This window comes from Montipora capricornis, chromosome 2, assembly GCF_036669925.1.
Source record: "Montipora capricornis isolate CH-2021 chromosome 2, ASM3666992v2, whole genome shotgun sequence".
Classification (NCBI taxonomy): Eukaryota; Metazoa; Cnidaria; class Anthozoa; order Scleractinia; family Acroporidae; genus Montipora; species Montipora capricornis.
Genome location: NC_090884.1, coordinates 39,434,031 through 39,449,030, shown reverse-complemented (window position 1 = coordinate 39,449,030; position 15,000 = coordinate 39,434,031). Strand labels below are relative to the sequence as shown.

General features: G+C 39.5%; 1 protein-coding gene and 1 pseudogene across 1 annotated transcript; both read left to right on the top strand.

Moving 5' to 3' along the window:
- The first annotated feature begins 3,261 nt into the window (after nucleotides 1-3,261).
- On the top strand, nucleotides 3,262-7,988 carry LOC138037285 (uncharacterized; annotated as a pseudogene).
- A 2,688-nt stretch (nucleotides 7,989-10,676) lies between these two features.
- On the top strand, nucleotides 10,677-12,053 carry LOC138037284 (uncharacterized). The gene has a single exon (XM_068883247.1). The coding sequence runs from the start codon at nucleotides 10,677-10,679 to the stop codon at nucleotides 12,051-12,053; it is 1,377 nt and encodes a 458-aa protein (XP_068739348.1).
- The last annotated feature ends 2,947 nt before the right edge of the window (nucleotides 12,054-15,000 follow it).

Here is a 15,000-nt window from a genome sequence, read left to right as displayed (position 1 = left end):
TGTTGCATGACTCCGTCGTCGTCGTCGTCGTCGTCGTCGTCGTCGTCGTGCGTACGCGCCCACGAGCAATACGGAGAATTACCTGGTACTTTGTCTGGGTGGGTCAAGGATTCGCACGACGCAATTTATGGCACGTAGGTACATATCTACTCCGAAATTTGAACTATTGGATAAAGGATCAATTTCTCCAGTAAGGATTTGAAGTTGTTCTTCATTCAGAGAGCAATTTGGTTCTAACAAAGTCACAATGTTATTTTCATCATTGTCAGCTGCACCCATAGCCAGACTGCCACTTTCCACATCATAGACGGTTAAATCAGGATTCCTAATGTCTTGAACAGCAGTGTACCCACCATAATCGTCACTTAACATTCCAGCTATCCATATCTGGTAGGGAGATTGGTTCCCTTCTGTACTTAGACCATGGTGGTTCCAGCCTAGCCGAAATTCCTCTAAAGCTCGGTTCAGCCTTGGAAGAAACACATAGTGAAGGCAGAAAAAGTCTGTATCATTAGAAAGGTCTAGAAGCCCTTCGTTCTCCATAACATTGAAAACTGTATAGAAGCAACATCATGTGGTGTCTCTATGCAACCTCTCTATGCGCTGATTGTGGACAGATGAACCTTGTATATGAGATCCACGATTTCGGCCCCTCCTTGACTCCATAAATCTCCCCACTTCGATGTTTTCGCCCCCATAATCAGAGCGAACACGCGATGGAATTCCGTATCTTCTGGTGCTGTCGAGAAAGCTCGACAGTACCGTTTCTGCTCGATTATTTGTTGCACATTTCAGAAATACAACAAGTCTTGAATACCCATCAATCCCACCATGAACGACAAACCCCCAGCAAATGAGTTTATGGAGTCCATCTATACGCCAAAGTGCATTTGGCCCAGGAACATCATACTGGTATCTGGGGTGCATAGTCCGCCAACGGAGAGCAGTGTTGATCGGGTCAATGCAATGGATAATGTCACTTACGTGATGCCGAGGAACATGTATACCTCTAGAATGACCATTCTCTCCCCACAATTTACAAATTGAGCTTTTATGCCAGACACTTCTTGTTCAAGATCAACTTAGGAAATACTTGAGAATCGACTTTCTTGAAAATTAAAATTAACTTCTTTTAGTCGTCACCATAGGGTTGTACATGACACACATAACGTGTAGCAGATCCTTGTCCAGGTAAATTGCCAGCTTCGAAGATAATCTATTTGAGCTAGGTTAATGACTAGCCTGGGCCTCCCGACACAACCATTACAACTCACGAGGATTTTAGAAAATGTCGAAGAGCTATAGGGGGTGGAGTCAACTGAAAATAACTGTTGCTCAACATGATCAATCAGGCATTGTATTGAATTGCTCAGTTGCTTGACGTTCACTCGTATATTACCAGAAAAAGACGTATCCACGTGGACGTCTGCAGTAGCTCCAATTATCCTTTCGCAAGCAGTTCGATTAGCCTGTAGTCGGAAAAGAAAATCTTGCAGCGTACTTGAGTCCGATGAATGAATTCTTCGTTCCACTTCGCCACATGTGCGTTCCACTACTTCTAGGATATAATCCACTCACTCTCAGCCATATATTTTTACCAGAATGGCTACTACATGGGGTTTATAGTCGATCAAAAAATTATTTCGAAAGATCAGAGGCCACATAGGCTCCTGACAAAAAATTACTGGCACGCAAATCATCACACGATAACAATGATCACGCGATAGTCCGTCAAAGGGGACCGACGAAAAATAATTGATTTCAATAATTTACTTTATCGCAATAATAAATTGATATCTTGGTAGAAATTGTTTCATCACGGCAGTAAATTGACATGAAGGTGGGAATTGCTTCATCACGGCAGTAACTTGATATCAAGGTAGAAATTGCTTCATCTTTGCAGTAAATTTATACCAAGGTAGAAATTGTTTCATCACGGTAGTTAATTGATATCAAGGTACTACCAGGACATTACCTCCTGGTACTGCTTCATAACGGCAGTAAATTGACTTCAAGATAGGAATTGTTTTGTGACGTTGACAGCAAGGTAGAATTAATTACAATTTACAACATTGATATCAAGGTATAGAAAACGTTACATCACAGTGGGACTTCTTCCATCATGGCATAAACATTACACATCACGCAAGTAAATAATTTTGAAACAAACGGCCCGCCATAAAAACAACTGTTTTTTCTCATCTCTCACATATGCTTAGTTTGCGCTTGAAGAAGGCCTCTACCCAGCCCTTAACCTGCAATCAGGCGTTTGTTTTTTTTTTTTGAAAAGGGAGAAGGAAATACTTGGAGGGAGGGTATCATCGCAGGTTACCCAGCCCTTAGTACCATTTAATAATCAACTAGGCACGCGTGTTATTTAACCCCCCCTACAAAAATCACTTAATATCAGACACTGGTATTTCACATTCCATCAGTAAATACACACACGAAATAGGAATGACAGAGCCAATTCAGCTCCGAGATACAGAGTGCGGTACATAGGAGTAAGAAATCGAGATTGTGAGGACCGCACAAAGGAGTGACAGATATAGTTTGTGAAAAATTCGGATCGAGTTTGTGACATGAGGAGCTTTGCCCAAGAAAAAAATTATCAGCAGGATGGGTAAAATGAAGCCGCGGCTTGTCACAGTGAGGCGAGAAATCTCAATTATCACATAGCCGTAAAATTAATTATTTTTTTGGATCCTGTCATACAACAAAATAAACCAGACGCCACAATCCACGCGCGAGTGTTAATTTAAACACGAGAAGACCACGGTAACTTTCTTTGGCAAATATGCGACCAGTAAATGCATGAAATCGGACCGACTTTTAACTTGCACTTCTCTAATTGCTGAGCATTTTTGATTAAACCCTTGGTGTTTTTGGGTTCACCGAATTTAGTCAAAAGGAGAGGGAACTAAAATTAGTGAAAGGAAAAGCAGACGTCGGACGTTATAAACTAAGTCTGAACGACATGGAGATAGGCTTCGTTTCTTTGTTTGTTTTCTTAATATACAGAGTGCGTGAAGCGTAAGTAGAACTCAGTGACGTCTGCCAAATAACTTGCGTTTAGCGCAAATGGCTAGTTTCCAGTACCGCGCTTGTGTACTATCTATTGTCTTCCCACGTATGCAGGGAATCGGGTAGCCAGAGGAAATGTACGGATTTGTGTACTCTATTGTGTGTCAAAGGTAATTTCTGACTAACTGGGTAATATTCAACTTTGGCGGGACTTTGTAACTCACTTGGAGCATCGATATGGAGGGAGACAAAGCCTCGTCCTCCTCTGCGTTTAACGTTTCCAGTCTGTCGAGGGTTACAAGTTCGTCGCTTGACCCTCGAAAACATTGGTATGTCCTTACTAAAGAAGTTTGTCAAGGTTATCCGAAGGATTTCGCCAGGAATGGAATTTTTAAGTCATTTCCAGACGAACTTCAGAGTGTGGCTCCACGGGAACTTCAGCCTGCCAAATCGGCGTATTCCAGTGACTTCCAAAGAACGCCAAATACAGTATATGTCGCTTCGACCTTTGGTTTAATTGCCGGACTACTACGTCAAAGCAGTTGTTCAGCTAGTGGCGTTCCTAATTCAGCTGTATTCACGCCGATTGTAAATCTCCTGAACTCCACCGCGTTGGACATGGAGCACCGCGATCCTATGTGCTTCGCTTTTGGCGGGAAAGCGTGCCCGGTTATTCAAGCCTCTGAGGAACTCTATGCAGAACTGTCCGAAAAATCACGGTCAATTGAATTCCTTGAACTCAAACTGAAGAACCTTCAGGCTCAGGTTGTTGATTTTTCTTCTTCAGAGCCAACATGCTGTTCGACTCCTGCCAACTCTCGTTCACCATCATCGTGCTGCAGTTAGATCGAGGAGACAAAATGCAGCCCAGACCTTGGATCGACGACCAGAAAACGACAAGTGGTAGCTAAGTGCAAGGAAGTTTTAGATTCAATCAGTGACATCTCAGACAAATATAAAGAATCAATTGCTTGCGTTCTGGGAAACAGTTTTATTTATGGCGATGAGGCTCAGAGAGAAAATGTGAGAAACCACATCTCAGAGGTCGTAAATATTGTAATGGACTCAAAGGGGTCGAAAAAAGGCTTTTCTGAGCTTCTGTCCTCAGAAACACACACTCGTGTTTTCCAGAGCATGAGAGTTCCAGATTGGGTGCTGCTGTATTTCAAGTTGCACACCAAGCTTCCTGATTCAGCATGACAGACGCTGCTCAATTTGACCCAACTTGGAAAGACCAGGGTAAGTCCATAATTTGAGTAAACGATGAGTAACATCAAAAACTTTCGTTCTCTTTTTCTATTTATTGTTCTTAGTTTTGTGTACATGCTGCTGCTTTTTATTTATTGTGATTTGCTCAACGTAATGCTTATGTATTTTCAAAAAAAGTTAAATTACTATCATTTAATACTTTTGTCAAGGTTACTTCCAAATAAAAAATGTGTCTAGTATTAAGAGTTTCACAATTGAGCATTTTCAATTTTACTCAGAGTGACCTTAAAGCCAAAAGTAAAGTACCCTATTTATTCAATTAAGCGCCCACCCTGCATAAGCACCCACCCTGAAGGTAGAAAAAGTTATTAAGCGTCCAGCCTCGAATAAGCGCCCACCGCCAAGAACAAGATTGCCTGACATCCATCCAGCAAGCCCTAATAGCTTCTCGCGCGGCTGACCCATTTATTTGCTGATGTTACGCTGTCGGATGTTGAGGAGGCAGCACCGGAATGTTCACTTATTGAGCTGAGCGACAATGACATTGAAGTTGATTGAAAATTATGATAGCTGAAGAGATTTCTGCGAAGACCAAACAATGAGTTGTTAGTCTTGGGCATACGAAAACTGAACAATGAACAGTGACAATTTATATACTTTAATATTTTGTCATGTTTTGTTACAAAATAAACTTTTTACTTACTGGAAATGGTGAAAATTAATTTTAATAAGCTCCCAGCCTCGAATAAGTGCCCACCTCGAATAAGCGCCCACCCTGAAAGTCAAAAAATTAAATAAGCACCCTGGGCACTTAATTGAATAAATACAATAATCACAATGGCCAAACACAATGAATCAAATGTCGTAATATCATAAGGAACTGGCCAGAAGCAAGAAAACACAAGTGGCCAAATCGCAATTAGTTTTATTTTTGCATTTGACTGGCTGAGAGGGTGGTCCAAGATGACTTGATAAGAGATGATTGTATATAGGAGTGAAATATATGCTTCCATTAATAGTTTCCTTCTATTTATCTTTAGCGATCTGGTGATACACCTTTACTTCTTTCAAAAAATGAAATCAAGGCTGTAAATAAGTTAGTATTTTCTGTTGTGCGGAAAACGCTGAAAATTGGTAGAGTTAATGACGCTGACTTTGAAGCGTGCGATGTGGACCTACAATCTGTTCTTGTCTGGGCCATACGAGAACAGCGCCTTCATTGTTATGACACTGGGGACCTGGAATTCAATGTTAAACTTGATGGCCGTCCTCTTGGTGGTGAGTGTATCAACAACATATTTTAATACCGGGTGTTTTATTTCTCTGCCTAACAGTATGTACTGCAGTATTTTTATTATGGTTGTGTCATTCTATGGGTAAACAGTAATATGTTATGAGTATTTTGTAATAAATCTATTTTTTTGTATTTTGTATTCAAGGTAAAAATCAAGTGGCTGTAGGTCTGGCACTCATTGATTTTGCCAATAAAAGTTCTGAGAGTGCCTTGTCCGTCTACCCTATTGCTATAGGGAATTGTAAAGAGAACAGGTGAGTGACTACTGATTGTGCAATCATGAACAAATTTAAAATTTTTAAAAACGCACAAGGCATTTTGTGTTTTTTGGTTAAGAATTAAAGCAGGGATTGAAATGTTGCTGTAAAGAAAAGGAACATTCATACATGTATGTACCAATCAGTTATTTAAGATGTAGTAGAGACTCTAGACAAAAAGAGTTCCCTTTCTTTCATGAGCAGCTTTAATTGAATTTTGTGATGAATACTTTTTTTTTCGGTGTATTTCATTCTTTCAATTAAGATGAGTTTTAACACATTTTCTCTTTGTCCCTATTCTTATATTAGGGCAAATCTAAAGCAATTGAATGTCATAAAAAAAACTGGCATTGTTGTGGATGGGAAAAGGTACATCTCTTTCGCGGGTAAATAGTTACTTAAATTAGACTGATAAGAAGGGGAATGAATTTTGAAATGCTATTATTTAGTTAATGGGACATTGTTATTTGTAAATTCTAATTGGAAAAAAATTAAGTTAAAACTAATTTACAATTTTTTACAGGGAACAATTAATTGTTCAAAATAAGCGACGGTAAACATTGTTTGATAATTACTTTAATAAATAATTATGGCGCTGTTCAGTAGCTTACATTTTGCTGTGTTCTAAATATCATAACAATCATGCCATTGGTTTATTGGGAAATTGGACAAACTTATACAGTATGTGAAATGGTCCTTGTATATTGTTTTGCCTCAAACATGTATTATGAATTGTTTCCCCTTATATGACCTTAAGTGACTCTGGACTACAAGGCTTTGTTGCTTCTCCTGAACAAAAAAGACGATGAGGATTTCCTCCTTGGTGGCAAAGGCTATGGAGTACAGTGTTGTGCATTTTGTGATGCAATAAGGGTAAGGTTTTATGTATTAAGTTTGATTGTAACTGCATTAATTAACACCTACTTTAATTGAAGACTGCATTTTCTTATAGGGTTCAGTGACTATCTGTTTCAATCATGTCAATTATATACAATGTCATGTATTTGTTTGAATTCATAAATCCTAATAAACAATGTTGAGACAAAGAATTTTACAGATATCATTATCCAGTAGCTCTACAGCTCGTTGTGGAAAAATTTGTTTCTTCCAGCATTCTAAATGAGATCAACATTTATACTGTCCATAACTTTATTTTAGGCTTGCACTTGCCATGGAGTTGCTGCAGATGAGACATGCCTGGATTGTTTAAGATCAAAAGCTAACATCGGAAGGTGAGGGTGTTGTGAGCACAACCGACTGGTAAATATAAAATAATAGAAATTTCCAAGGTCAACGTAAGCAACTTTGTTCGTTTTCAGGGGTTCAGGCCTTCGAGATGATCTCAATTTTCTTCTGGAGGAAGACTTGAGCAGCATAAATCTTTGCTCTCTACATTGTGAGATGCGAAATTGTGAGCAGCTTCTGGGCTCATTGGGTTTGTTTGCCTATCGAGTTGGAACCCTAGACAAGTTGAATGATGCCTTGTCTGGCATGAATCCTACCAGTATTGACATTGTAGGCAAGGGTCAGTTTTCTGAGAGTGCCCTCTGTATCCTAAAATGCTTCTGCACACTAGCTGACACTACTCGCAATGTATCTGCAGAAGCTAACTGGCTTTCTAAAATGAAATGCTCATCTGAAGATCTCGTGCGATTACAAGATGCCCTTTGGCATCATCCTAAAAACCACCCCATTCTAAAGTATGGTAAGAAGGGATTGGATTCCACGTCATAGGAACGGTATATCGATAGCTTTGTCATTGATATATGCATCAGTAAGTTTTTGGATGACACCAGAGAAAATGGTAAGAATGACACTGTGTATTTTCCCACAGAGTTTTATGATTGGATGAGCGGCAATTAAATGAAACAACAAAGCACCTCCTAAATGTCCATGATTTGCAGCAAATTCTAGTGCCAGTTTACATGCCTAACCATTGGGGCTTAATCTTTGTTGATTTAGCCCAGAAAGAGATGTACTTTGATGATGGCCTGCAGTCGGCAGTTCCTACCATGTCCCTTCCATCAGTCAAGAGGTCATTAGAGTTATTCTATGAAATGTACCCACACCATCCATCTTTCCAAACAAGGTTTTGGAAAAACTATCCAATGTTTCGGCGCTTTGGTATGCCATGTCAGGCACCAGTTAACTCGAAAATGATTGGCGTTGGAAGCTGTGGGACCTCGCCGGTATACATTATCTAGGGTCCAAATAAGATATCTAGATTAGTGGCTTGCTTGCTTCACGAAATTCGCACGGGATTACATGTGCTCCCAGACTAACCCCTGAATGTATAATCCGACTGTTAAAAACCCTCAATGTAAGACTTTTGGTACCCATTTTCTCGTACAGGTGCATGAAAAATCGCATTCAGTTAAAAATGAAAACGGGAACTTGTTTATTTGTTTAAACATTTAACTCCTATCTATGATTTTATTGGACCAAAGTAGAGGAGATGTAACATGTTAAAGAATCCCTGAATGTAAGACGTTAAGGTCCCCTTTAAGGACGGTGCCTACCATTGTTATTGCGCATACGTTCTACGCATCTCGAGATATTCTGGTTTCCTATTGGTGAAGCTTACTAATACAGTGATATTTTTGCATGGTTTAAAACTATACGGAGAAAGTACATTTTTGTAAGTTCTCTTGGTATCCAAAAAGAAAATTAGGGGTAACTATGCATTTTCGAGAGATAAGTAATTTTTAATTTGAGAAAGAATGCCATACATTGCGTTGTACTCAAAGCTGTTTACAAATATTAGTCATCGATTATCTTTGAAAATGTGTGGTTACCCTCAATTTTCTATTTGCTAAGACCTACATTTCCTGCATAACCGTAAACGGCGGATTACTAGGCACCGTCGTTAATGTAAGACTTTGAAAAACCCCTAGACCTACACATAGAGTGATTTCTTTATTATTTAAAAAGACAATTCAGTGTTTCTTAGTCCTTAATGAACAATAAAAAATTAAAACAGTAGGCACATATTCCTCCAAACGTACTATTTTGCGTCAAAAAACACTGCTTAAAGGGTCATTCAAGTGACAAATTTTCATTCAAAAAATAATGAGCTACATCTGTAGATTGCTAGTTAAAAGTAAGCTACACAAAGTATGTATAGTGCTTGATAGAGATGTACGCTTTACAAATAATGAAAAATCAATTAGATCCAAAGCAATAACACTCAAGAATCACGAGGAGAAAGTATGATATGAGGGATGCTTGACCTCAACCTCGTTCCCAGGGTCCTCCCTCTTCCTTGCTCGAGAGGACCCTGGGAACGAGGTTGGCTTAGCCTGGAACAATTTTGTGATTTCCAAAGGCAAAAACTGAACTATCCATCGTAATATCCAATGAAATTCATTTGGCAATCATGCTCAGACCCTCACTAGCCTAGAACACCCTTTATTCAAAATTATACCACGGCTGACTAATACAAGTTGATGCCTGGGAATGCATATCTGTTACCTGAAGAAAAAGAAAAGAAAGAAAAAAATAGAAGACTTTAGTCTACTATAATTGCTGACTATCCTTTTAGCAGCAAAGCAAGACTGTTCCTGTTCCTATCCTAATTCTTGCAAATAAGATACCATTACATATCCTTTATTAACGGGTTTCGACAACAGTGAACGTTAACAGTGAATTTTAGAGGGTCCTTTAAGGGGTTGGGTCATTGAGCGGCAAATGTACTGGGGGTCAGTGTTTTCAAAAGTCGAAACCCCTTAACAGCGCCTAATGCTTGCTGCTATTTGGCGTTAGACTACCAACCTTGTAAGTTGTGCCTTGCTTTAACGGGATATCTTTTCTAATGAAAATGTTGTTAACTGTGCTGGTATACTGACCTATAATTAGGCTCCACCACTTACATTCTTACAGTAACTGACACTGGAGGTGTGGCACATCTTGATTCTATCTGGGTGGATTCGCCTTCTTGGAGAAGGGTAAACCCCGATATCCTCTCCCTGTATGCCTCTCTTTTGCCGTCCCTGGTCTGAACAATGAAGCTGTGGAGGAATTTCCGATAACAATATTCACATAATGTTAAGCCACTTCAATTCCGTTTCACCGCAATGAACAGAGAAACTTAGCCCTTTTTTGTGTAATACTCGCATACACCTACAGCCTTCTTTCCTCTTTTGGAGTCTTGCATTTTGATTTACGGTTCAATAAGGTAACATTACTTCCATGATCGATGTCAAAACTACGACTGATTTATTGATAGTAACATTCAAACTTTCAACCCGTCTACCTGAAAACTAAGACTTTATCATTTGGTAATGTCGCAAGTACAGAGTTGCCTCAAACAAGAGTTATTTCCTCAAAGAATATCTTATAATGTGGGGAGAATCATGAGCTTCAATTCTCTTTAACTTGTCCTGTAATAGTTTTGGTATGAACTGCTCCAACACTTGCCGCAAGACTACCGCGATCTTTTCTAAGCCTTGAATGTAGATAAATCGAATCGTGCTCTCTTTAAACACCATCCTCCATTTTCTCTGAAATCTTTGGAAAACCGGGGATTCTAACGCAGCTGATTTGCACTATAAGAATAAACAAACCCATTCAAAAGGACCTAAAGCAACAAAGAAGAATAGAAGTCGCTAATGAGCAACTTTTCCTTTTTTTTTAAGTGTGATTCCCAGTGGAGATTGAAATTATATAAATGTTCTGGCAAATTCAAAGTAAGGGCAGGCCAGAAGAACGCAGGACAAGATTTTTGACTTCGTCGACGCAAACTCGAAGAAACAGTAAACGACTTTTTGAAGTGCAAAAACGTCTCCTACATTGGCCTCGCAAATCAGTCATGCCTTTCATTTCTTTCAAGATGTCGTGAACATCAAAACCTTGAGTGTGGAAATGATCACGACATCTTGAAAGAAATGAAAGGCATGACACCAAAGAATAGTTTCAGAAAAGAAGAACAACACCCAAAGAGCTGTTGTGTTGCAGCTGCGCTTGATTTCAAGCCAAGGAACCCCACTCTGGAAAGTTTGTTAACAACATGCTCTTCATTCATAAAAGTTAGAAAAGTCCTCGCTTACGTTCTAAGATTTGTCCACAATTTACGCCAAAAGAGTAAAGAAACAGGAGCAATATCAGTAGAAGAACTTCGAAGATCAGAGACTTTCCTGTACAAATGGGCTCAAGAAAACCTGAACAGAGAGGATGTTGGAAAGTCATTGACAGCGCAAAAAGACGACCAAGGGATCCTGCGTGCCCATGGACAATTAGAGAAAATTCCCACATTGCCAGCCGAAATGTGGAGCCCGATCATCTTGCCGCACAACCACAGGATTGTACTCCTCCTTCTCAAACATCTGCACGTGAAAAGAGCCCAGTGCGGCTACAAGAGCCTCACTTACGAGTCAAGAAAAAAGTTTTGGATCATTGGCGTGCGGAGCATTGCAAAACAGCTCACAAGAAATTGCATCGTTTGTCGCAAGTTACGACAAAGACCTCTTCAGCAGTTGATGGGCCAGCTCCCAAATACACGTGCAGAAATTGAGAAACCAGCTTTCGCCTGCACAGTGATAGACATGTTCGGACCAATACAGATCCGACTAAGTCGCAAGACACTGAAAGAAGCACAGATTATCATTTTTGCATGTATGACCTCAAGGGCTATTCACTTAGAGCTGGTTACTGACCGAACAACAGACGCTTTTCTCATGGCTTTCCGTAGATTTGTATGCACAAGAGGTCATCCCGCTGTGTGTTGGTCGGATCATGGAACCAACTTTGTCGGAGCTCAGGATTACTTATTAGAAATTTGCAAACAAGAGAATATTACGAGAATCCAGAATACAGTAGCTGAAGAGTTCAACTGCCAATTTCGATGGGAATGGAATATCCCCACAGCAAGCCACATGAATGGTGTTGTTGAAAGCTTAATAAACTCAGTCTGCCAAGCAATGGACGCGAGTTTCAGACAACAAAGTCTAACTTGCCTTGCTGAAGTGACCTATACGATTAACAGCCGTCCTTTGTACCCCAGTTCAGATGCCATTTGGGAGAATCCACCTATAACTCCAAATGATTTAATCATCGGACCTCACGCTGCAATCCCCGTACCAAACCCGGAAGAGAGAGTTAACCCAAGGCAATTAGCGCGAGCAACCCAACAAAGAGTTCAGGGTTTTTGGGAATCGTGGTTAAAGTACTTTGCTCCAACACTCCTTCCCCGAAATAAATGGTACAGGCCGAGAACAAATCTTCAACCTGGAGACTTGGTTCTTGAACTGGAAGCAACGCCAAGACGAAAATGAAAGATGGCGTTAGTGCAGGAAGTGTCCCTGGGAACAGACGGGCTAGTTAGAAAGGCAAAGATAAAGAACACATTTGGAACTTACGAAAGACCAATTCATAAACTATGTCTAATAGCGACCAAGCAAGAACTAGAGAATAAAACGTAAACATTGCTTCGATCTAAAGATCTCCACACCATGGGGGAGTGATTTGCACTATAAGAACAAACAAACCCATTCAAAAGGACCTAAAGCAACAAAGAAGAATAGAAGTCGCTAATGAGCAACTTTTCCTTTTTTTTTTAAGTGTGATTCCCAGTGGAGATTGAAGTTATATAAATGTTCTGGCAAATTCAAAGTAAGGGCAGGCCAGAAGAACGCAGGACAAGATTTTTGACTTCGTCAACGCAAACTCGAAGAAACAATAAACGACTTTTTGAAGTGCAAAAACGTCTCCTACATTGGCCTCGCAAATCAGCAGCAGTTTCCCCTATGTGCGACACCTCTCCAAGTTTCCATCTCATAATAGCAGTTTTCTCAAAAGCGCGACTGGGTACCACATCCAGCAATCTCTTCAATTGATTGTAATGTTGATAACAAGAGTAAATAACGGTTACTAGTGTATACTCGCTTGCTGGTCTTGGCGTTTCAATCGGTTTGGTTCGCAATCTCGGAGTAAATATATCCTATTAGATGTTTTGGTGTGTAGAATGGCTGAGTATTTTTACGAGTTGTGCTGTATTTGACGGGTGAGTCAGCCATACTACACACCGAAACATCCAATAAGCTATTTAATATTCTTCCACTATCACGCCACTTTACCATATAAGGTCAAGAGAACGCGTAAATTATGAGACGGTTGTACACTTTAGTGTCCCGGTTCAACCTGTTTAGAACAGAGCAAATACGCATGGAACGGCAGTTTTTCAATGAATGCAAAGCCCCGTCAATTTGTTTATCCAGTCAAATGTAGGACATTTGGCTGGCACCGATGATGCTGTTTTTTTTTAACACTCTGGAGCAACTGCAGAATACCCCGCCACATCGAGCCCGTTACTGTTATGGCGAAGTATCTTAAAGGGAACCTCCACTAAAACAACAAAAGAACTTTAAACCACAGAACATAAGACTTACAATCAAAATTGCTAAAAATTTTTCAAATGAAAGCATTTATATAAAAAAAAACCCCTCGCTTTGGATAATTCTGACGTGTAGTTTTTGCCCTATTGTTCTGACACAAAGGGCGAGTGTTCTGAAAAATAGGGCAACCACAAAATGACACAATTATTCTAGACGGCGGCGCCCGGGAAATTTGACTGCCAAGACAAGCGTTTTTGAAATTCATTTTTCTCGAATACGAACGTTTTCATTGGAAAAGGTTTGAACAATGTTAATTGTAAACATTATGCTCTGTGCAAAGTATCTTAGTAGCTGACTACGCAGTATGCGTACCCAATGTTAAAAGCATGCTTAGGTCTAATCACTGAAATGAGCTCATAGCCTTAATCAATAAACCAGTGCTACTTTCTTCATACGATGTTGTGCAAAGTGTAGTCAGCCAAACTGTAAATTGAAAGCTAAAATGTTAAAGAGGGTTTAGGTCTAATCACAAAAACGGTTATGCTTAATCAGTAAACGAGTGCTATTTTCTTCACAAAATCTCGTGAAAGGCGAAAATGTTAAAGAGTGCTTAGACCTAATAACTGCAATGAGCGCTATTTTCTTGACATGATCGCGAGAAAAATGTAGTTAATCTAATCGTAAAATTCACAATTGATCACTACTTAATTCGCGCGTCACGCTTTAAGCACGAGAAATACTGTTTTAAATAAATTACATTTATTAGTTTCTGCGTACCGCGTAGCTAGCAACGCAGTACTTTATTTGAGTGGCTGGGTATTCTGCAGTTAAGCCTAACACTCTTACCTAATACAATTGAAGCAAAAGAAATTCGTTTTTCATAGTGGAATACTAGATCTCTTAATCGATGGTTCAACATATAATACTTGCCTGCATTTTGCGTCATTTTTCGTATTACGCTACTAGCAAAATATCCGTGCGAATTATATGTTTAACTATCGAATAAGATGTATGTACAATGTCATCGAATCTTTTCGTTTAGTGCTTTGTATGTAATAACTAATGCTTAGCTCTTATTTAAATTTGCCATGTTTGAAGCTTCTGTAAACAATTTTGTGCATGCCTCGTACCGCTTGCACGTTCTCCATGGATGAATTGAGAAGTCAATTCAATCGACCTGGGATGATTTTTAGATCGAGTGTTGTTGATATCACTTTGTGTGTAAATACTACAACAAATTTTCGTTTCAATCTCGGTTCCACTCCAATACTGAGAATACGAATATGGTTTAATATTGACCTAACCGTTCAAAGGAACATGGAACCAGTAGTATTACATCTAACCGGAAAACAGAAGTCTGCAGAAGAAGAAGCTTTATTGTCTTCTCTGAAAGAAAATTATCATCTTTGAATGGAAAAAAGGAAGGAAGGAAGGACTAAACTTACATCATATCATGTACATAGAGTCTATCGTTAGAACGTTGAACCTCAAGTCAACAGGTTTTAACAGTTGATTTAAGCAGTAGAGAACATCTGCAACTTACGTGCTGTGCCGTACTTTGTTTGCTCTCCACAACAAATTTTCCCTTTCCCGCAAGAGAAGGTGAAAGTGGGAAGATATTTTATCTTTAATGTGCGTATCTTTCTCACTTCTCCGTACAATTTCACCACAGCCTGTAATACAGCACATTGTAGCAACATTGGGGCAAACCAAACTGTGTAACGGTAACCAATTCCTTACAAAGAAATTTCAGCATTAACAAATTGCACAAAATTTTACCTGGAAAAAATGAGTGTTGAGCCAAAACAGTTGATTATTTTCCTGAGAATGTGTTTACGTAATAGCCGTGACCGAACTTGACGCTCTTTGCGAGGGACGATACCCAATT